A 22,515-nucleotide genomic window follows, 5' to 3' on the forward strand; every position below is an offset into this window, starting at 1 on the left:
ATTACATTATTGTTAAAAATTTGGAATCACTTGGCATATTAATATTTTTGTTATTTTATTCAACAGCAATTTATACAGTCTAGACTGATGTCGTAAATTTGACATCAATATTTCAGTTTTGGCAACATGAGGTTACTGATAAATATACACTTCTTCACTGTACACTTCAGTTCTTCAAGTAAGGCTTTAAGTAAAGACAATGGTTCTATATAGAACACTCAAAGAACCATTTGCATGATTAAAGGGTTCTTTGCATGGTGAAATGGTTCTTCAGATTGATGAAGAATGTGTTGTATATGGTTCTGTAGAGAACCATTTTGAAAAGTATTCTATATAGCACCAAAAAGGGTTCTTCTATTTTTACAAGCTTGACATTGTAACGATAGAACAAGTCTTTTTGGTGCTATATAGAACCACATACAACACATTCTCCATTAATCTGAAGAACAATTTCATCCCTTTTATCATGCAAATGGTTCTTTGAGTGTTCTACATAGAACCACTGTCTTTATTAAGAACATTTGATCCATCCTTTTTAAGTGTGTACAGTAGTAGTGTAAAGGTTTTCTGCCTTGAAATGCGAATTCTGAATGTTCATTTTATAAAATGTTCATTCTCCATGTTCTACAGCTTTCTCACTCATTATGAGTTCATCATTTTGGTTTATTTTTTATTATTTATATTATACATTATTTTATGACTTTGTGTCTTGCAAATTATTTGAAGTTGTGCAGTGTTAGCATTACATTAGAATGATTTTAATCTCAATAAAAAACTTAAGTTAGGAAATTCACACTTGTAATTTTGGGAAGTCTCTGTAAGGTGATATAACCTCAGCACCAGATCACCTGTGTGAAATAAAGAGAATATGTATTACCAAAGGTTCAAGAACATGTATAGCCAAAAAAAATATGTGAAAAAGCTGCTGCTGAAATGAGTTTTGTTTTACTTGTTTTATGTCCAATAAAAAAAGACAATAATAAAAATAAAAATCCAACAGTAACTTTATTACAGATACCAGCAAGAAAGCTACAGAAATGCAAGAAAGCTCAACAAAACATCTACTAACTATAATGTGTTACTTATTTAGACTGATTTAAACTGAGGTATCAAACACTAACACTTTCCTAAAACAATGCAAACTTATTCCAGTATGATAAGTGATATTTTAAAAGTAGCAAATGAAAACATGACAAATGCAATCAAAGGTAATTTGCAGGTGTATTTATATGTATAAGAGCTGGTTGAAGCATGCTATTAAAAGAAATAACTCTGTTTAGTAAGTGAAATAAGAAAAACAAAAAAAAGGAAATACATGTAAAAAAAATCTGAAACTCTTCATTTGTCCTGGTTTGATGTTGGACTGGTTTTGCTGAAAGTCTTGTTGTTCTCAGCTCTCCTCTTGTAGAGTAAGAACCCCACAGCACAGAAATACAGCACGTTCTTCATCAGCAGAGACACGTACGTGAGATTGAACAGATACAGTCTGTGCATCAGCTCCGACGAACCTGCCGAAGACATCAAGAAGTCGTATGCAAAAGTTTAAACACCCCTGGTCAAATGACTTGTTTTGCTGATTTTCCAAGTTAAAATGAGTTAACACATCCTGTATAGTGAACACACCTAAATATGACATTTTTTCTGCACCATTTCTGCATTTTTGTGCACCATTTTTATATATGTATATATATATATATATATATATATATATATATATATATATATATATATATATATATATATATATAATGTATCTTTTATACTTTAGACCCCATCATGTCAAATTCAGTAAATGATCAGTAATTGTGTATTAAAATGTGCAGTGTGTTCTCTATAGAGGATGTGTTTTGCTTTGTCCTCACACTAAATGTCTAAACATAATTTTACAACATAAAATAGGGTTTTCCAAATATGTATTATTATATAAGCTAAGTTTTTTTCTCTTTACCATGTTTTTGATCATCCACTTCTTTTGGGGGTGGGCAGGGTTGGACAGGGTCAGAATCAGAGCCCTTCGAAGGTTCTAAGAAGATCCAACAGTGTAGATGTAATTAGCAGAAACATTAATGCAGAATCCTTGAGTGAATTTAATGTTTATTATCTAAATGTTCATTTATTTATTTCATATAACTACAAGAGCTACAGCACTTCTGAAATTAATAATAGCTAATGAAACTATTTTGATAGTGGTTTTAAACACATTCTAATCCTCATTGGTTTACCTGCTGAAATTTTGATGGGATGGTGCTTATCCTCGTGTTGGACAGAGCAGGTGTAAGTTTTAGAACTTGCTTTCTGTTGGTCTATGATGAGCATGCTGGTCACTCTGGCCTCCTCACCCTCATCTTTCTGCTCCAGCAGGTCATATGTCTCTGACAGCGTCACCTCTGTGTTACTTTCATTCTTCCATGTGAACCTCACCAGGTTTGGAAACATGCCTCTGGCCTGACACGCCAGTACGCTCTTTCCATTGTTTGGTTTGAGGACTGAGTACGCTGACAGCTGCAGGTTCCCGTGGTGCATCAGCTGTGTTTAACACAGAATGATCCAGACATTGAAAGGCTGGCACATTGAGCTAGTAGTTTATAGTTATGTTCAAAGGTTTATACACCCAAAGGGCACATGTTGGGTATACTAGCGCTTAACCCTTCCTCTCAGCATTTAAAAGGACACCCTGAGAGGCAGCTGTGCACTATAAGTGACAAGAGATGGGTGACAAACTAAAGCCCAAACCAACATAAAGTAAAGTGTTGAGTCATCACAAGCTGCCCCCACAGCTTCAGTCCACCTTGGTGTAGATTCTACAAGTCTCTGGAAATGTGCTGGATAACACACAGATAACAATGCTGAGCACCATGTAACAAGATTGCAGCACTGACTACTGTCCCATAATGTTTAAGCTTGGAGAACAAGGGGAGTCATTTAAGACCTTTAGTTAACAGGTTTCAGTGTGAATTGGATCAGAAGACGGTGATGGCCATTGCACACACACAAATCCTTAATACAGTTATCTTTGAGCCATTTATGTGGCTGGTATCTGATTGAATGCTTTCAATGAAAAGCCAGTTTTGAACTCTTGAATGATGCTGATGGTTGATGCCGTGTACCTTAAGAACTAAATAGTGAAGTAATGGTGTTTATGTCCAGAAACCACTATCTGATTTACTCCTATCTGACCATAGATGCTTGTTCTAAATATACAATCCTGTTAAGATGTTTACATGTAGTTTACTTGCAGTAGAGTCTTTGTTCTGGCTTGACTTTGCAAACTGTTTTCATGAAGTTGATGTAATACTTTTTAAAACACAGGCATGGATTTCATTCAGGGTGCAACAGTCAATCTCTCTGGCCTGCCAGTTCAGTGGACTGTGATGGCTACTGGCATATATTCCTGTATATTAGGAAAATTTTCTTTAGACCAAAAACATACACTGTGATTTCTTGTGTCAGCACGTTGGCTTGGAGGATGCTCAGACCTTTCTTTATGTTTTACTATATTTAAATTTGTTTGTATTTATTGTAATGTTATGTAGAGTTTTACTGGTAAAAAAACAAATTTACTGCCAAGATAAGCATGTGTAAAGTGTAAAGCACTGTAATACAAAGCAGGGAAGTACATGCTGTACTGCCTGATATTTTTTTGATGGTAGTTTATCACAGTGTACACACTGTACACAGGGCTACGCACCTAAGATTTATTTTCACTCAGCTTCATACCTGTGTAAATGTGATGTGACAATAAATGTGATTTGATTGGATTTGATTTGATTCATTCAAATACTGATGTATTTGATGTATTTCATATATATGTATGTATATAATATGTATAATGTAGAGCAAATGCACAATATAATCATTTTCTAAAAATCTCACTGTATAAAAATATATTATTATATTATTATATGTGTATATATATAATATATATATATCAGCCATTGTGACTTGGTGGCTTCAAGATCTAACCAGCCTCCTTATTCTCTAAAACCCAGAATGTTCTTCATATGAACGATCGTCCCGCATGGTGGGAACAGATTTATGTCCTTTTCCAAGGAGTAGTTGTTTTTTAGTTTTAAACTCAGTTACTACATTGATAGTTATATAGTAAAGACATACAGTTTATCATATTTTATGAAGTGATGGATGATTGCCTAAAAATTCTTACAAACTCTGATAATCTTGAACAAAGCACATTAGAAGTTAATTCTATTGGAATTTGTTCATAAGAACTTCGAGGGCCAGTAATTGAGACAAGTCTTGTTTTTTTATTTGAATTTCTTAATGATTTTGTAGTTGTTGTTTTGAACATTTTTACATTTTTATCACTTTGAGCTAGAGGTCCAGTGTAAGTCAAGACTCATAAGCAAAAAAAAAAAAATGCATGGCATTTTTGACCGTCCTTACCAAAAATGTCAATAATTCTGAAGGCACGGCATTTGTATCAATTTTGTTGATATACGTATGAGGAACTGTGAAGCTTTTCATACATACAAACAGTACACTGTATTGAAATGTTCATGTCATTTTTCCTAACATTTGCATTACCATGTTATTTCAGCTGTTGATCCCTTATTTGAGAACAAACAAGGTAAAGTTTGACTGCAGCACCAAAAAAGCATGAGTGTTAAAGAAGAAAAGGTTTATTTTTTTCAGGTTTAAATGCTGGTTTATAGATTACAAATGCGTCACGTTTTACAGATTTACAGTGTGCACTCAAAAAACATTTATAATGACTTAAAATGTAATTATAAATACTCGTGCTTACATAGTAATTAATCTACATTTGTGTGATATATACATAAACAAATTCATATTCTGTTAGCCTATTTTAGGCTAATTTTCATTATGACTTACCTGATTTTTCAATGACACACGTATTATTAGAGATTTTGATTCCAGTTTTTCTAAGCAATGTATAGTAAGCAATTTCTCTAGAGAATTTAAGGTTTGTATATGGAAGGAGGGCATGTTCATTTGAACTGAGCTTTAAAAATGAACTACTAAATGAATGTAGGCAATAAAATGATTGAGAAATATACTCATACCATCAGCGATTAGCCCTGTTCCATATACAAACACTCTGTAGACATATCCAGACTTAGAACCAGACTACAACAGAAACGTCTTAACCACTAACAATCTGGCAAATGTACAAAATAGAGCCTCATCTAGCGTGTACAAGCTGCAGATCCAAATCACAAACAATATTACTTTTCCTGTTCATGTTGAAGACACTGATGCAAAGAGTTAATTTATGTGCTGCCATATGGTTAGTCCAGTTTTTTGACTATGTTGTCATGAGGTTGTTTAAAAAGTTCTTACAGTTTCTGAAAGAGTTTGAAAAGACATTTTACTTACCTTCCACATAAAGTCTTGTGCCTGATCCAAAGACTTTCACACCTCCCACTGTATATTATTCAGAGACAAAAACACCTCACAGTCTTCACAGATACAGGTTCCTGTCAGGCTCACTGAGAACATACACAGAGAGTTTATTTCAGACAGAAAGTGAATCTGAATTTCAGCTTGACTTCAGTCATGTAACTGCAAGAGATTCAGTTTAGAATTAAGAAATGTAGGATTTTCAGAAAACAAGCCTGTCCTGATCTTACCACCAGGAACTCCTGTGGTTATCATGGTGTTCTCTACAGCACATTATACGCCAAATCCTAAATGATTTTTTTCTCTTCATAAATACTCAGAGCTATTTTGCCCTAGGAGCACAGTAACAGAACATGAGCTGAATAGGGGAACCAGACCTTTCCTAAGCTATATGGCATGTTTGTTGATCTATGGTTGTGAGTGAAAGTCACATACGTGAAATGTAATCATTCATTCCTGTTTTTATTGAGAGTGGGGTACATTAAAAAATATACTTTGTTAAATTGCTAAATTTCCTTTGAGATCAATAAAGTATTTATCTATCTATCTATAACTACAGAGAGATCCACAGAGGTGCTGAGTGAGCTTTTAAAGATCCTGTGGTACAGCAAGCTATGTAATGGCCAGGGGGCCTTGTTTCAACTGTATCTTCATTAATAGTAACTACACAATACCTTAATATGGTACACTACACTATGCCTACTGTCTCACTGTGAGATACTGATTTACTACTTAGGCTGAATGTTGCTGATATTGAATTACAATTAAAAATTCAGCATGCAATGTCCTGAAAAAAATGGAAAACAGGAACTGGTAATACAGTATGTTGTTCTAAAATGTTGAGTCACTTTTTGACGGTCATCATCAATAGAACTGGTCACCTTAAAAGGGGTTAACCAGTGGGCCCAAAGTTTTCTTACACACTTGGCCACGAGTCTGAATTAAAACCTGTGTAGTTACTGAATAGTAAGCCTTTTATAATAATAAGTATGTAATAATTCCAGGTTTTTAAGCGGTCAAAGGGGAATTTCACTGATTTGAAATGTTCTGCATAACACAGTGGTTGAGATGTAAATAAAATCATTCAGAGTGGTTTGATTGAAATGGTTCACTTTAGAGAAACTTACAGACTCAGGTTTCCCAATGTCTATAAAACAAATATAGACATTTCAAATCAAATCAAATCACGTTTAATATCACATCACATTTACACAGGTGCAAAGGTGAGTGAAAATCTCTTGCACTCTCTCTCTCTCTCTCTGTCTCTCTCTCTCTCTCTCTTTAGTTGGTGTATATATATATATATATATATATATATATATATATATATTCAGATTTTTTTTATGTAATGTTGATGATGGCAAAATAATGGTAAATGTGAAAAAATGCATTTTCTTTAGGGATCTTTTTGCCTTAGAACACCCTTCTTGTTTTTAGACCTCATCACAAAACTTCTGTAAAACAATGTCTCAGACATCAGGCTATGTATTCATAACTATTTCTGTCTTTTCTGTGATGGAGCTTTTGGAGACATTAAACTCATCAGATGTCTGGTTCCTATCACAAACATTGTAAACAATACAGACTGCAGATTAATTAATGCTTTGTGTCAGCCTCTGCGTCAGGTTAACACAGTTACAAAAATGTGTTAATGTGTGGATCTGTAAGGTATTACACCAAGTGTGTTAGACCCAAACAGTTTGTGTAGGGTAACGTAGAGCATTCTCCATGTAAGGTTTGATTTTACCACTAACATGTTAAGGAGGCTCCCAAATGTTCATTAGTTGATTTATTTCTTTTCTTACTAGGATAAATAACTTGGAACATACAGGGAACATGTTAAAATATATTGTTTTAGTAATGGCATCAGGGCGTAGTGTAGTTTGTGCCTGAAAAATCCCATTTAGAAAGCTGCGCTGCAGAGTAGAGAGTCTGTGTTTACACTGACCTCCTGACAGTCATTTTGTAAGACATTTCCCAGTGTCACATAACTCCACCCCATTTCTGTCTGCTTAGCTAAGAAAATATGGTGGAATCTGGTTAATGACCTGGTTAGTGGCAGGAGTAAATTTCAAGGTTCAGTTTGCATGCAAATTTGTCTTATCCATCCAAAACAGCAAACCTGGTGCTGCTACCAACCTAGAAGGCATCATATGGAAGGACAGATAGAAAAGAAACAAATAGAGAGCATCACATGGAATGACAGAGAGAGCAGAAAGACTGTCACATGGAATAACAGAGGGACAGGAGACACTTAGTGACCATCATACTGGATGTTGGAGGGAGAGGAAACACTCAAAGAGCATCACACTGAATCAAAGAGAGAGAGAAAACACCCAAAGAGCATCACACTGAATGAAAGAGAGAGAGAAAACACCCAAAGAGCATCACACTGAATGAAAGAGAGAGAGGAAACACTCAAACAGCATCACACTGAAATAAAGAGGGAGAGGAAACACCCAAAGAGGGTCACACTGAATCAAAGAGAGAGAGGAAACACTCAAAGAGCATCACACTGAATGATAGAGGGAGAGAAAACACTCAAAGAGCATCACACTTTATGAAAGAGAGAGAGGAAACACTCAAACAGCATCACACTGAAATAAAGAGGGAGAGGAAACACCCAAAGAGGGTCACACTGAATCAAAGAGAGAGAGGAAACACTCAAAGAGCATCACACTGAATCACAGAGGGACAGGAAACACTCAAACAGCATCACACTGAATGATAGAGGGAGAGAAAGTAAAATGATGCTCTCTTGGACTTCCAGCCACAGATGGCTGTGGCATTGCATTCTCTGGGCTCTATCTGCATTCTCTAAGCTCAAATTCTTTATGGCTAGAATGAATGAGGTTTTCAAAAAATCACCTCCATCACGCTTGGTGGTAAACAGAAATGACACATTACCCGATACATTTTGTCCTGTGTACATTACAGGAGTTGTAATGATAATATTGCTACATGCAAGTTAATGCTGCTGCACATCAATTTCACCTCACTAAGCTACACAAAAGTAAGGCTTGTCAAAATGTCGTACCATAGTGGATATTTATAGGTAGTGCACACACAAAACCTCTAAGCAGGATATTTTGATAACTTAAATCATCTTTTTAAAAATACTACCAGCATTAAAAACTATGAAGCTGAAGGCTGCTTCTTATTCACCAGCTTTCTGAGCTCTCTTTGAATTTCCCCAATCCTCCTTAAATGATGGAGCAGTTATTATACCTTTGTTCTGCCTCTGCTTTATAGTGTAAATTTGTAAGAACTCTTTTTTAAGAAACTTTTTTCATAACCCTGTTATTGTTTCAAATGCCACACACTACTATGAACTGTTAGACTCCTTTGGAACTGGCTATATGAGTAATCCATGAGTTTTGTGTGATTAAAATTGATTTGTTCTGCTTCTGGTTGCATACTGTCAGAGTTTTTGTACAGGATGTGAACAGTTGCTGTCACTGTGCTCCATCCCAGCTGGCACAGTAATAAACTGCAGAATGGCTCCTCTTCAGTGATTGCACCTTTAGATCATTGGAGCCGTTTGGCACAGTGAAGTCCTCTCTATCAGGATGGTCAGTGTCACGAATGATGTTTGTACCATCTGTATTAACGTACAGAATCCTTTTGAGAGCTTCACCGTCTTTCTTTTGGTACCAGTGAACGTAATTGCCTCTGCTCAGATCGGTCACTTTGCAGCTGATATAAGCACTTTTTGTTTCTGGCTTTGTCCAGGACAGTTCACTTTGCTCCATTGTCAGTGCCAGTACATTTTCTGTGACCAAAAATATATTAGAATTAGCATTTTTTTATTGTCAGTATTTAATTTTTAAACTAATTCGAATAGCCTCTCTTTGATTTGATACTTACCTGCACTCAAAAAGAAGAAAACATCTATGATGGTGAACATTTTCATTTTGTTGTAAAATAATGGATTTGCTTAATACAGCACTCTCTGTTACACCCTTTCTGTGTGTTTGCATGAACGTGTGTTGCAGAAATCTCTCAGCTGTGAAACAGTGATGTCATATCCTGGGGCAGAGATTGGGTTCTTTGGCAGCCTGTACTGTATGATTAGTGACTAAGAATAATAACAATAATACATAACAGTAAGGACCAAGATTAATAGTAGCTAGCAGTACTAATGGTGGCAGATATTATTACTAGTAGTATTAGTAGTAATAGTAGTAGAACTACCAGTAACATTGATAGTTGCAAAAAGTGTAGTAATAGTATTTTAGGTGGGAGGAGGTAGTTAAGACATGCCTTTGTCCGCAACTTATTTTAGTCCTGTATTGCTAATTCATTGCTATACCCTTTTTTTTTCATAAACTTTCTTTCACTTTCTTTCATTTTGCTTCATTACTGCTCCCATGACAGCTACTACAATCTTCATTAAACACTGAATAAGCCAGTGTAATATTTATTGCACTCATTTATTGGCTAATATGATATTTAGTGGCCAATAGTGGCTTCGATATGGTACTTACCAACACTAAAAGAGAAGAGAAAAGTATATGAGACTATGAACATTTTCATGTGGCTATAAAGTGAAATATATGGTTAATACACCACTGTCTATGACACCCTTTCCCAGTGCAAACATTAGCACTTGTGCAGCATAAGCCTTTAAAATATTGATGTAATTTCCTGGGGTGAAGAGTGGCACCCACTAGCTGGCCATTGCAGTATATCAACTCTCACAAGTCCAAAAGAACTGTAATACAGCTTACACTGTGTAAAATGCCAGGCCAGTGACAAAGTCAATGTTTTCTGCTTATTGATTTCAAGGTAGTACATTGTCACTGTCCAAAAAAGCTCGACCTCATTTGAACGCAGCAGCCGCACTTTACATTGTGTGAACATTTCATGATGAATGGACTGATAGAAGGGCTCCAACATTGTGTGGAATAAAATCTCTTTAAAGTAACTTACATGAAAAGTAAAGGATGTACCCCTTCTCCTTTAAAGTGATTCCGTAAGAGATAGTTGGGTTTTTTCTTTTTTGTTTTTTTTTTTGGACAGCAATGCAGCACGCAATGTTCAGTGGGATATAAGTTAAAGGCATAAAGATGTAGAAAAAAAAGTGAAGTTATCCTTCACCATAATCCCCAGAAGTGGGCAAGTGCATGTGCACCAATGCCTGGAATCTGGGAATGAAGTCTTTTTGGGATCAACTCCCATCTCTGGGCTGCAGTATGAGATGGTTTTACAAATGTTTGTTGTTGAGATACAACACCGAGTAGGGTGACTGTCTACACTCACTTTTAAACAATAAGACCAAACTAAAATAGCTTAAACTACTTTCAGGGGTTAAATTGCCAAACACTACAAGTGTCTGGACAGAAAGGTTTACTCTGGACTCCAAGTGCTTTTTTACCTGGTGCTCAGTGGTGCTGTTTCTCCAAAACCAGCATAAAATAAAGCAAGGGATAGTCTAAATTCCTGCATTTATTTATTTATTTGTTTAATATTGCTCTAATTCATTCATTTAATCAGTTAGTAAGTTGGGTGGTTAGTTCATGGGTGGTCATATACTCATGAACATGTGCCTGCCGTGCTAGAACACATAAATTTCATTGTATAGCAGTGTTTTATGTTCACTTTGTAAGCAGCCTTTGTTCATCCTATTAGCACCACTGCCATCTTGCTAATTTGGCATTTGTTTATCCAATTACAATTTTATGCTAGCACCAAGCTAACGATGGTGTACATTACTGTGCTAAAACAGTTTGATACTTTACATTAAGGCTACTTATGGGATCTTAAAACTTCTCTGGTTGAAAAAAATGAAGCTTCGAAGCTTGAAGCTGCCATTTCTTAGTGAGTCATTTTGTATATATTCTGATCTCTTTGAACACTAACTTTGAATAGCCTGTGAATTTGTTAGCTCTCTATTGCTTGTTAACCATGATGTTGTGTTCTAAATTTAGTACGGTGTTCGGCATTTAACTTTGAATACCAAGTGCAAATCTGTATATGTGAATAACCAAGCCTATCCTTCTCATTCATTCTCAAACTCAGTTTTCTCTTTGGTCTCGTATATGTGAGGTTGGGTGAACGTAATGCTGTTTCTACCCTGTGCTACATTTGAAGCAGAGATCTGGCTTGTTGTGTTTGATGCACACCCTGTCAATACATTTGTGTTCATATCCACACTGCAGAATGAGAAAAGTCAACAGAGAAAATTCTTTTTAAGGCCTAATACTGGAATGTAAGAAATGGTTGCCATCTGTGTTGTTGACAGAAATGCAAAGACAACATGTGAGGCCTTTAACGGTGTTAAGGGTAAGGTGTAAACTTAAGTCTAATATAGAATGTATAGTAGCTGATATCAGGTATGCATGCACTGCAATTTTAGCCTATTTTTAAATCCATTTTGGTCTTCAATAACTAAACTTCAGTATTGGTCTAAATTTCGCTGTAAACGATAGGTGATTCAGATGTGCAGTGTGAATCTCTAAAGAACAAGATTTATAAAATCGCACAGTGTATGCCTGGCTTACATGATCATAGGCGAAACCTCTTTTAAGGCACTGTATGTGTATTGTGAGCTTGAATCAACCATTTGCTTAATACAGTTTCCTGTTGTGGGTCTCTTGGCTCTGCTTATGGTTTCATACTGTCAGAGTTTTTGTACAGGATATGAATAATTACTGTCACTGTGCACCACTCCAGCTGGCGCAGTAATAAACTGCAGAATGGCTCTTCTTCAGTTTCTTCACCTTCAGATCATAGGAGCCTTTTGTCACAGTGAAGTCGTCTCTTTCAAGATGGTTACCATCTGGAACTAAGCTACCATCTTTATTGACATACAGAATTCTTTTGAGAGCTTCACCATCTTTCTGTTGGTACCAGTGGACATAATCGCTGTCACTTACACCCTCCACTTCACACTTAATAAAAGCACTTTTTCCTTCTCTCTTTGTCAAGGAGAGGTCAATTTGCTTTATGGTCAGTCCCAGCACAGTTTCTGTAATCAACAAAAAACTCAAAGATCAGTAAATCTAATATGCTTTTTTTTAATTTAGAAATTTGAATGGCCTCTCGTTGGCATGGTACTTACCTATGTTCAAAGAGAAGAGAAAAGTGTATACAAATATAAGCATTTTCATTTTTGTGAAACAGAATATATACACTCAATACAGCTCTCTGTTACACCTTTTCTGTGTTTGCATGAACATTATTACTGAAGAACTCTTTCAGCTCCAAACTAATGATGTCACTTCCTGGGGTGGAGATTAGTGCGGCTAGACTGGCAGCCAATATTGTATTTCTTATTTTTGTAACTTACTCAAGTAAAATACTGATCGATTTGTACTCTCTTGAGTATTTTCAAATCATAGTTTTACCTCTACTCAAGTGTATTAGTGAATAAAAGAATCAAATTTTTACTCAGTTATGTTGTAGCCATTCCTATGTAGTTACTGATTCCTTTTTTGTCTTTAATTTAATTGTTTTGTTGGTGACAGCATCTGTACTGCTTTGTATAGTGCTACCCAGCTGTGTCCTGATAAGGAGTCATGGTCAAGCTCACACAATTACACACTCAGTTAAACATGTTGAGGAAAACATGAAAAACAGTTACCATTGTGTTTTATGCTTTATGTTTCTCCACAATGCTCTCTCTCATCAACATCTTAAAAATCATCCTAAAGAATGAACAATAGAGCGGCTTTTGTGTGCAAAAGTTTGGGCACCCTGGCCAAATGATGTTTTGTTGAGTTTTTAAGTGAAATAAGTTACACATCCTCTACAGACAACACACTTCTGCACATTTTAATGCACAGTTATGTGCTGGATTTAATGCATTGGAAAAGAAAACATAAATTGGGGCCTGAGCAAAAGTTATAGCATATAGATTTCATATGTTCCCTATATAGGATGCGTTAACATTAAAGGAATTTACAAAAGATTAGCATAATATTAGCATCGCTAATATGATAAACACAAACTTATTGTTTCCAAAAAATGTAAAAAACTCACAGCTGGCAAAATGCAATTAGTCAACAGACTAAAATCTTTCATGTCACGCTGATAACATGTCTCCATAGATCCATTGACGATGAACAGTGTCAGTGTTTGTTTGGCCCTGCACTTCGCTAAGTTCAGCCTTAGATAGCAAACTCTGCTAGTTAACATCTCTGAAGAACATCAGGCTATTTTCAAAACTAGTTCATTTTCTAAGGTCCGCATCATTTTTGGAGGGAAGCAAGTGCTGTTACTCTCACATTGGCCACCATGACAATAGAAAAATACACAAAGAGACACTTATTATCTAAATGTATTACAATCATAGCAACAGTACTAAACCTTAAACTTTACTTGATATCTGTTTATTAATGATTAATGATGAGGAATAAATTGAATTTCCTCCTGAACAGTTCTTTAGTGCAGGCCTGAATGCAAGTGTTTACACACTAAACAGACCAAACTAAAGAAAAAAAGTTCAAAAGGGCCACACCAAACAAGGTAAGAGTGAAAGAACCCTTAGTTTAGTGGTAGCAGTAAGAAATATTCAAACTGACATTCAAAAAATTCACACAGTGTAGTAACACATACTGTGACTCCTGAAATGGGGATTTTGATTGGTCCTGCTGGGGAGTTTAACTGTTTGTTTGTGCCACTGTTGTGTTCTGTACAGTTAAGAGACAGCAGTTTTTATGTAAGCCTCCTAAACTCAATCAAATAGTGGTGGGTAGTCACCCCAGTACTTTAAAAAGTGGTGCTTAAAAAATACCCGCTCGCACCTGTGGTTCCGGCAACCCTGGGTAAGCGTGATGCTGATACAGTAATACAAACGCAATGTGTGAGGCCTTTAAAGGTGAATAGTGTAAAGTGTGGAGCTACTTGGAATACAAAATGTACATTTGCAGATATCAGGTAACAAACGTATTTATGCACTGAGTGAATTTTCTGTTTTAAGGCCTGATTTGGTCTTCACTGACTGAATTTCATTTTCAGCCTGATTTTCACCTTCATCGTATGTCATTTGATGTGCATGATGTGAACATAGGTGTAACTGTGAGTTTCTTGTGAATCAACCATTTGCCTAATATAGTTTCCTGTTGTGGGTCTCTGGGCTCTGCTTAAGGTTTCAAGCTGTTTTTGTACAGGATGTGAATAGTTGCTGTCACTGTGCACCACTCCAGCTGGCGCAGTAATAAACTGCAGAATGACTTTTCTTCAGTGAATTTATTTTCAGATCATAGTCTTTTGTCACAGTGAAGTCATCTTTTTCAGGATGGTTACCATCAGTAACAGTGCCACCATTTTTACTGAAATACAGAATCCTTTTGAGAGCTTCGCCGTCTTTCTGTTGGTACCAGTGGAGATAACTGCTGCCACTCAGTCCCTCCACTTCACACTTAATATAAATACTTTTTCCTTCTGTCTTTGTCCAGGAGAGTTCGCTTTGCTTTATGGTCAGTCCCAGCACAGTTTCTGTGATCAAAAATAAAGTCAAAAATCTAATATATTTTTTTAATTTAGAAATTTGAATGTCTTGTGTTTGGCATGGTACTTACCTATGCTCAAAGAGAAGAGAAAAGTGTATACAACTGTAAGCATTTTCATTTTTGTGAATATATACACTTAATATATATATAACAGCTCTCTGTTACACCTTTTCTGTGTTTGCATGAACATTATTACTGAAGGACTCTTTCAGCTGCAAACTAATGATGTCACTTCCTGAGGTGGAGATTAGGCTAGACTAGCAGCCAATATTGTATTTCTTATATTTGGTACTTTATGATAATATTGACTAATATGTAGTTAATGTATGGAATTACTGGTTTTCTTATTGAGGCTATGTTTATTATTAAATAACACTGTAATCTGGGGCAACCCTCTTTTATTACTTTTATTCCTGTAGAGAGGTGGGTAGAAACTAGTTACATTTATTCAAGTACAAAACTTCCAAAAATGTTGGGACAGTAGGTAAAGTGCAAATAAAACAGAAAGCACTGATTTATAAATCCACTGTGGCCCATATTTGAACAAAAACAGTACAAAGACAAGATACATAATGTTTTATCTTTTCAACTTCATTGTTTCTTTTTAATAAATATACACTCATTCAGAAACTGATGCCTGGAACACATTCCAGACTAGGATTATTGTGAAATGTTCAAAAAACATCTCAAACAGGTGATGCAGTCATGCTTGGATATAAAAAGAACATACAGGAAAAGTGTAGTCCTTTCTTAACAAGGGATGGTTAAGGACGGTCTCCATTTTGCCAAGAATGCCTCAGAAACGCTCTACAGTGCATAATATCATCAAAACATCCAAGGAATCCAGATAAAAACCACAACCACATGCAGGTATCTTTGATCTCTCAGAAGGCACTGCCTTAAAAACTGGCATGCTTCTGTGAAGGATACCACCATATGGACTTAGGAATGCTTTGAAAAACCGCGGTCAAGGGACACTGTCTGTCACTGCATACACAAATGTAAGTTAAGACTACTATGCACAGCAGAAGCCATATATCAATAATGTCCAGAAACACTGCCGACTTCTCTGGGCTCAAGCTCATCTAAAATCATATTGTGGTCTGGGAAGTCAACCTTTCAGATTATTTATGGAAATTACAGACATTGTCTTCTCTGGGCCAAAGAAAAAAAGGACCATCCAGATTGTTAATACACTCAAGCATATATTTTTTACTCTATTACATTTTAGCCGTTTATATTTAGGCACTGATTCCTTTTTGTGTTTAATTTGACTATTTTGCTGATGCCGATATCTGTACAGCTTTGAGATTTGTCACACCTCTGAGCTTTAGCATTTCATTTTAGACCAAAAGAATCCCAGAAAGAGAAGAAAAAGAGAAGAATAGAGTGCAACATCAACATTTTTTGACATGGTCCTTTACGTTTAGTAGTCATTATTTTACTCCAGTATAAATACTTTTATTTGTGTATGGGTTTGGCTGCTCTACCCACCTCTGATCTTATATCTATTTTGTGACGTGTTTTTATATCAGTGTGTAAACTGCGCCACTGATGGGCCATCATCGACTCCCACAAGAGTCTTAAAGCAGCTTAACAGGCGGTGTTTATTCTGACACTAGAGGGTAACAGTGTTATGTGTTTCGTTCCCAGTGTTTACTCCCTTTTTCTTCTATAGTCTGATCAGAGGAGCAGTAAAAAGTTCATGAGTAAGAATGAACAGTGTAGCACTACACAGATGTGCCCTGATACAGAGTCATGGTCAAGCTCTCATGACACACTCGGTTAGACATGTTGCAAAACATGAAAAACTATTATGATTGTGCTTTATGCTTTATGTTCCTCCACAATGCTCTCTCTCATCAACATCATCTTTCAGAATGAACAATAGGGGACCACTTTCCACATAAATAATAATTCATGTACCACTCACAACTGACTTTTTGATTGCATATATAATTTTGCACTTAAAGTCGTAGGCAAAAGTTTAAATTTAACTGGGAAATATGCTGAATTTAACTGGAAAATAAACGTGTTCAAACTTTTGCATATGACTCTGTGTGTCTGACTGACTGTCTGTCTGTTTGTCGGTCCAGGGGTGCAAATTTGGTCTGACAAAGCTGTGGCCTACATATAATACTAGCACCACAAAAAAGCTGCACATTTCATACATAGGAGCAGATTACATAGAGGTACACAGAGCCATGTTCCCATGATGTCTAATGATTTATATATTAATATTAAAGCAAATCGCTGCTGTTGGAACAAAACCTCATATCTCTTCCTTCTTAACTTTTAATGAAAGTTATTGGAGATAACTTATATCTCCAATATATATCCAAGATAACTTATATCTCCAATATTTTGTCCATGTAATTTTGGGCCATTTCTGTTGGCCCATTCATCATGAAATTTTGACACAACATAAGGGGCAGCTGGCCTTTTCAGATTATGTCAAAAAATGTAAAATAAAACAAAAATGGAGATACTAGGTTTTGTCCCGACAGCAAAAAAAAATCTTAAAAACATACAAAAGGTAGTGAAGCTGTTTTAGTTCGTAATGGTGATGCCATATAACTAAATGGAAAATTTTCAGTAATAGAAGCTATGTACTAATTAATGTTTTTATCCTTCTATTTTAATGTTCATTGCTACTAGACAATGGTGATGTCACACAACTACAATATTTTAATCTAAATAAAACCATTAAATTTATTATATCAATGAGCTGGGTACTGACAGGGTTACTACGTAAAACATGATTGTGTCTTAACTTTTGCTATACATTAAGGCATCTTAGATTCACTACTACTGTTTAGGTAACTAAGTAATCAGTTTTTTGCTGTTTAATTTACTGCTTGAGCTTCAATCTACATAAAAGGTAACCGAGTTGCTGACAACAAATCACGTTTTCAGAGTATGGTTCTGTCTCTGGGATTTTTTACTGAGAACACTGACCTTACAGGTCGAAATACAAAATTACTGTGACAATATTTTATATTAACAATGATTAATAAGTTAAAAACAAAGAGAAAATAATTAGAACCAAAGTATCTCAGGTGAATATTTATAATAAATGATATACACTAAACCTAATTATTATTGTGTATAATTCTCTGTTCTTATGAATTTGCTCTAACCTTGACAGAAAATAAATAAATAAATAAATAAATAAATAAATAAGATAAAAGAGCACATTTTATTGAGTATAACAGTAGTCAAACACCTGACTTCACTGAACCACACAAATTTTCATTAGTTACCGAAGTATTTACGGAAAACCCAAACGATTCTCTCAGGCACGTTTCCTCAGGTTACAGTTAGATAGATCACAGACATAATCTTCTGTGTGACCAAGAATACACGCTGTATTATTAAATTACTGTTAAACCACAGAGATGATTTCATGGAAACCCCAGCGTGAGAGTTCAGGTGCACACGCACTGATCAACATCCGATCCCTGAGAAGAGACGTTGCATCAGCTTTACTGAACACGACGCTTCAGTGTTTTCTTTGTTCATAAAGGAGCATTTATTATATTATATCTCTTAACTTGAATGGAGATTAAACTTAGATCTTGTAATGTAACATTTAAGATGTCGTCAGTTATGATGAATGTATGCTGAGACAGATCCTCCCTTCAATTTCAGACGTCTTTCAAATCAGAGGAACTTTTCATAATTTACAGAATGGAGGGCTTTATATTAAATACAGTTATATTCAAAAGTGTAGGCACCCCTGATCAAATGACATGTTTAGTTGATTTTATTTGTGAAAATAATTTACACATGCTCTGCAGAAAACACACTTCTGCACATTTTAATACACAATTACTGCTTAATTTAGCAACCAAAAAAAATAAATCAAGAGTAATAGCACATTTTATATTTTATGTTTTTTTCTAATATGTTAAATTCAGCAAATAAATAGAAATTGTGTACCAAAATTAGCAGAAAATATCATATTTAAGTGTGTTCTCTGTAGAGGATGTGTAACTTATTTTCACTTATAAAATCAACAAAACATTCCATTTCACCAGAAGTGTTTTTCAGACTTCAAGGCCGGGAAGTATTTCCTCTTCTGTTTGCTTCTTGAATGTTAACTACTTCCAGAGCACCAGCATTCATTTAACCATATTTACAAAGGCCTTATTCCCTAAAATCTGCTTGTTTTTGCATAATTGAGAATTTTACAGGGTAGAATATTCATAGTGAAACATGAAATCTATGTTTTGCACTGTAAAAGTGATTGTTTAAAGACAAAAAAAAACCTTATTGACTAATTTACATTTCATTTAACTTACAGTTAACTTCAACTCAAATAAACCCAATTATAAGGCAGCCAGATTGCTTACTATGAGTTATAATAGCAAGTTTTTATTTAAAGTATGGACACAGCTATTACTTCCAATGTTGTGCATTACCTTTATAGATTTCCACAGGTAATGTTTAGAAACATTATGCACAATTATACATTACTTTTCAAAAGATTGGAATCACATAGTACTGTAATATTTTTTTCAGTAATATTCTTTACAGTGAAGATTTAAATCATATGAATCTGACACCCCAGTGTATTTTAGTTGTTCGAATTTAAAATTTTGAACTGATAAATAATACTCTACTTCTCTATGGTAAGCCCTCACCTCACTATGAAGTTTCAATATTTACTCATCACTTTGCAAATAACAGATGTTAATTTTCTTATCATATCATTCTCAAATTTCTTCTTTTTTACAGCTTCCTACAAACTTTTTGAAACCTAGGATGTGTCGTTGCATACATTGCATAGCACTAGCATGATATTAGAATCAGTTGATATTTGTGTCTGCAACAAAATTAGCTTTATATTCTTGAATTTTTAATACATATTAAATATTAATTTCAAACCTTGCAGCAGTAGTGTATGTTACAGAGTATCACTCACAAAACAGAAAACAACATCTCAACTAAAATCAAATTAAAGGAAATGTCTATCTTTCTGTGTTGGTCACACACATCTGAACCCTGTGAATTCATGAGAACTAATAAAGGTAAATCAAATTATTAACAAATATGAATGTTTAATTGAAGAACTGATGAACGCATTTACACATTAGCTTTACACATATCCACATGAAGTATAAAGTTAAAGTTTAGAAAGTTTAGTAAGTTTCTAATAAGACCACACACATACACACACACCCACACACACACATAGTCGTGTGCAAAAATGTTGGTGCCTGCTTGTCAAATTACATGCTTTGTTGATGTGTTTGTTGACATAAAAATAAGCTAACACATCCTCTACAGACAACACACTTCTGCACATTTTGGGAAAAAGGTAAAACATAAAATGTGTCCTGTGCAAACATTATAGCACATTTTATATGTTTTATAGATTTTTTCAATATGTTAAACTCAGAATCTCTAAATAAATAGAACAGTGCACTAAAATTTGCAATAAAAAGCCATATTTTAGTGTGTTCTCTGTAGAAGATGTGTTTTTTATTCATAGAAAATTAACAAAACATGCCCTTTGACCAGAGATGTTTAAACTTCTGGATATGACTGTATGACTTTGAGGCCCATTTCCTTTTGCTTTATGATTGCTTTTTTTCTTTTTCATGTAAAATCATTTTCTGCTGTTATTTGAGGAGATTGCACTGAATGTTAACTACATCCAGAGCTTCAGCACTCATAACCATGCTCAATATGACCTTATTCTTTTTTGCCTATATGAGAATTTTACAGCTTAGCTGTAAAAAAAAGTACTTGAAAATCTTAAAATTTAGATTGTGACAGAGTGACAGAATGCAATTATTGTTCTGTTAAATTCTGTTAAAGTTCAAAAAACTCAAATACACTCAATTGCAAGCCAGCCAGGTCACTTACAGCTTTAATGTGTATTAGAATTAGCAGAAAAATGTCATAAGTGTGTTCTCTGTAGAGGATGTGTAGATCAACAAAACATGATCTTTCTTGAGGTGTTCACACTTTTGCATATCATAGTATATAGGTATGTCCACTTATACACACACACATATATATATAATAGACAAGGTAGGTCAGCTGTTTTCTGCTCATTATATAGCAAGTATGTTTCTTCAGTTATGTATCATTGTTGTTCATTGTTCTTTATGGAGCTAAATTCTATAGAGTTACCAGATTTTGAATTAGAATTAGACCAGATCTAACCTCATTACAATAGCGCAGAACGAAACTTTACCATGAGGCCAGCCTGCTTTTTGGTTTTACCATAGTAATTCTGGCTATACTGCAGGGTAAGGTATGCGTACTGTATGTGAGTAGGACGACTGGGCCACAAATAAGTTCTAAAAAGCTGCTGTTGAAGTCATACAGTCAAATAAACATTGGTCTTTTTACTGAGCATTAGAACCTAATTAACATCCTCCACTTAGTTGTGAATTAGTCATAAAACTGGCAGTAATTTCTGTTATTTTTAGAATATTAGTGCATGCTGAAGGTGAAGGAAAGTCATGCAGAGATGTGTGTGTGTGTGTGTTATGTGCCGCTTGCTGTCTGTAACCACTGCAGCCACAAATAAGATCAGAGAGCATCAGTCACTCTGCAGCAGCTAACAGCTAATCAGCTCATCAGCTCTGCAAACTGTGCTGAAGCTGCTCTGTTTGTTTTTACGGTAAACACCTTCAGCTGCACTGCATGCAGACCTTCACCACACTTTCCTACCACAGAACTTTCCAACAGAAACATAATTAAAGCATTAAACTGCACTCATAATTAATAGAATAGAGATAGAAGCAAAGTACAGTATTCATTAATGAGACAGCAGACAGATAAGTCTACTAAAGATATTGATTAATCTGGGGGAAATTTAATACATGATGAGTTTGTTTATACATGTATGTACTTACTTACATATTTATTTTTTATATACATATTTTTTGTATTTAAAGGGATTTTTGTGCTCCATAAAACATAAAAAGTAAGTTGCTGCAGGTGTGAAAAGTATTGCCCTTACACTGCAAGAAAAATAAGACAGGCCTGGTAAAAAAGTATGTTTTATTCCAATAAGTTGAGTCCAAATAAACAAATCTGAACCAAGCAGAGGTTAACGCTATAAACCTACATCTTTTGAAGACCTAAACAAAGACCCCTTACCTGTGTAGACTCTACTGTACTTAATAAGACAAACTGCCTCCCCTGTGTAGATTCTACCATACTTAATGAGACAAATTGCCCCACCTGTGTAGATTCTGCTGTACTTAATGAGACAAATTGCCTCACCTGTTTAAATTCTACTATACTTAATAAGTAATCAAATTTTTTTTTTCCATTTATTCATTTATTTATTTATTTATTTATTTATTTATTTAGTGGTGTCATTTTTGTATTTTTTTTTAAAGGGAAAGAACAAAGCCTTAGGTTTTACTTATTCATTTATTCCAAGTACAAATACTGTCTCATAGATCAGTGTAAGGTACACAATATACAGAATAATAATAAAAAGTCAAGTAGAAAAGGCCTTTAACGTACACTACCATTCAAAAGTTTGAAATTAGTCTTCTAAAGTTTTCACTGACTGATCTCTATTGTAGGTACTTGTTTAAAAATATTCTAATGTGATATGATTGATAGCAATGTGTAGAAACAAAATTTACAAAATAAAAAAAACAAAAATTAAGACAGTTTAGAGTTGTACAGCATGATGAACAGCGCT

General features: G+C 34.9%; 1 gene segment (V, D, J or C); it reads right to left on the reverse strand.

The window, feature by feature from the left end:
- Positions 1–2,278: 2,278 nt before the first annotated feature.
- LOC118826672 lies at positions 2,279–14,951 on the reverse strand. The segment is given in 4 exon segments: positions 2,279–2,526; positions 5,356–5,397; positions 14,521–14,820; positions 14,904–14,951. Coding segments are annotated over 4 exon segments (513 nt in total).
- Positions 14,952–22,515: the final 7,564 nt, after the last annotated feature.

The sequence above is a fragment of the Colossoma macropomum genome, unplaced genomic scaffold, assembly GCF_904425465.1.
Source record: "Colossoma macropomum unplaced genomic scaffold, Colossoma_macropomum, whole genome shotgun sequence".
Classification (NCBI taxonomy): Eukaryota; Metazoa; Chordata; class Actinopteri; order Characiformes; family Serrasalmidae; genus Colossoma; species Colossoma macropomum.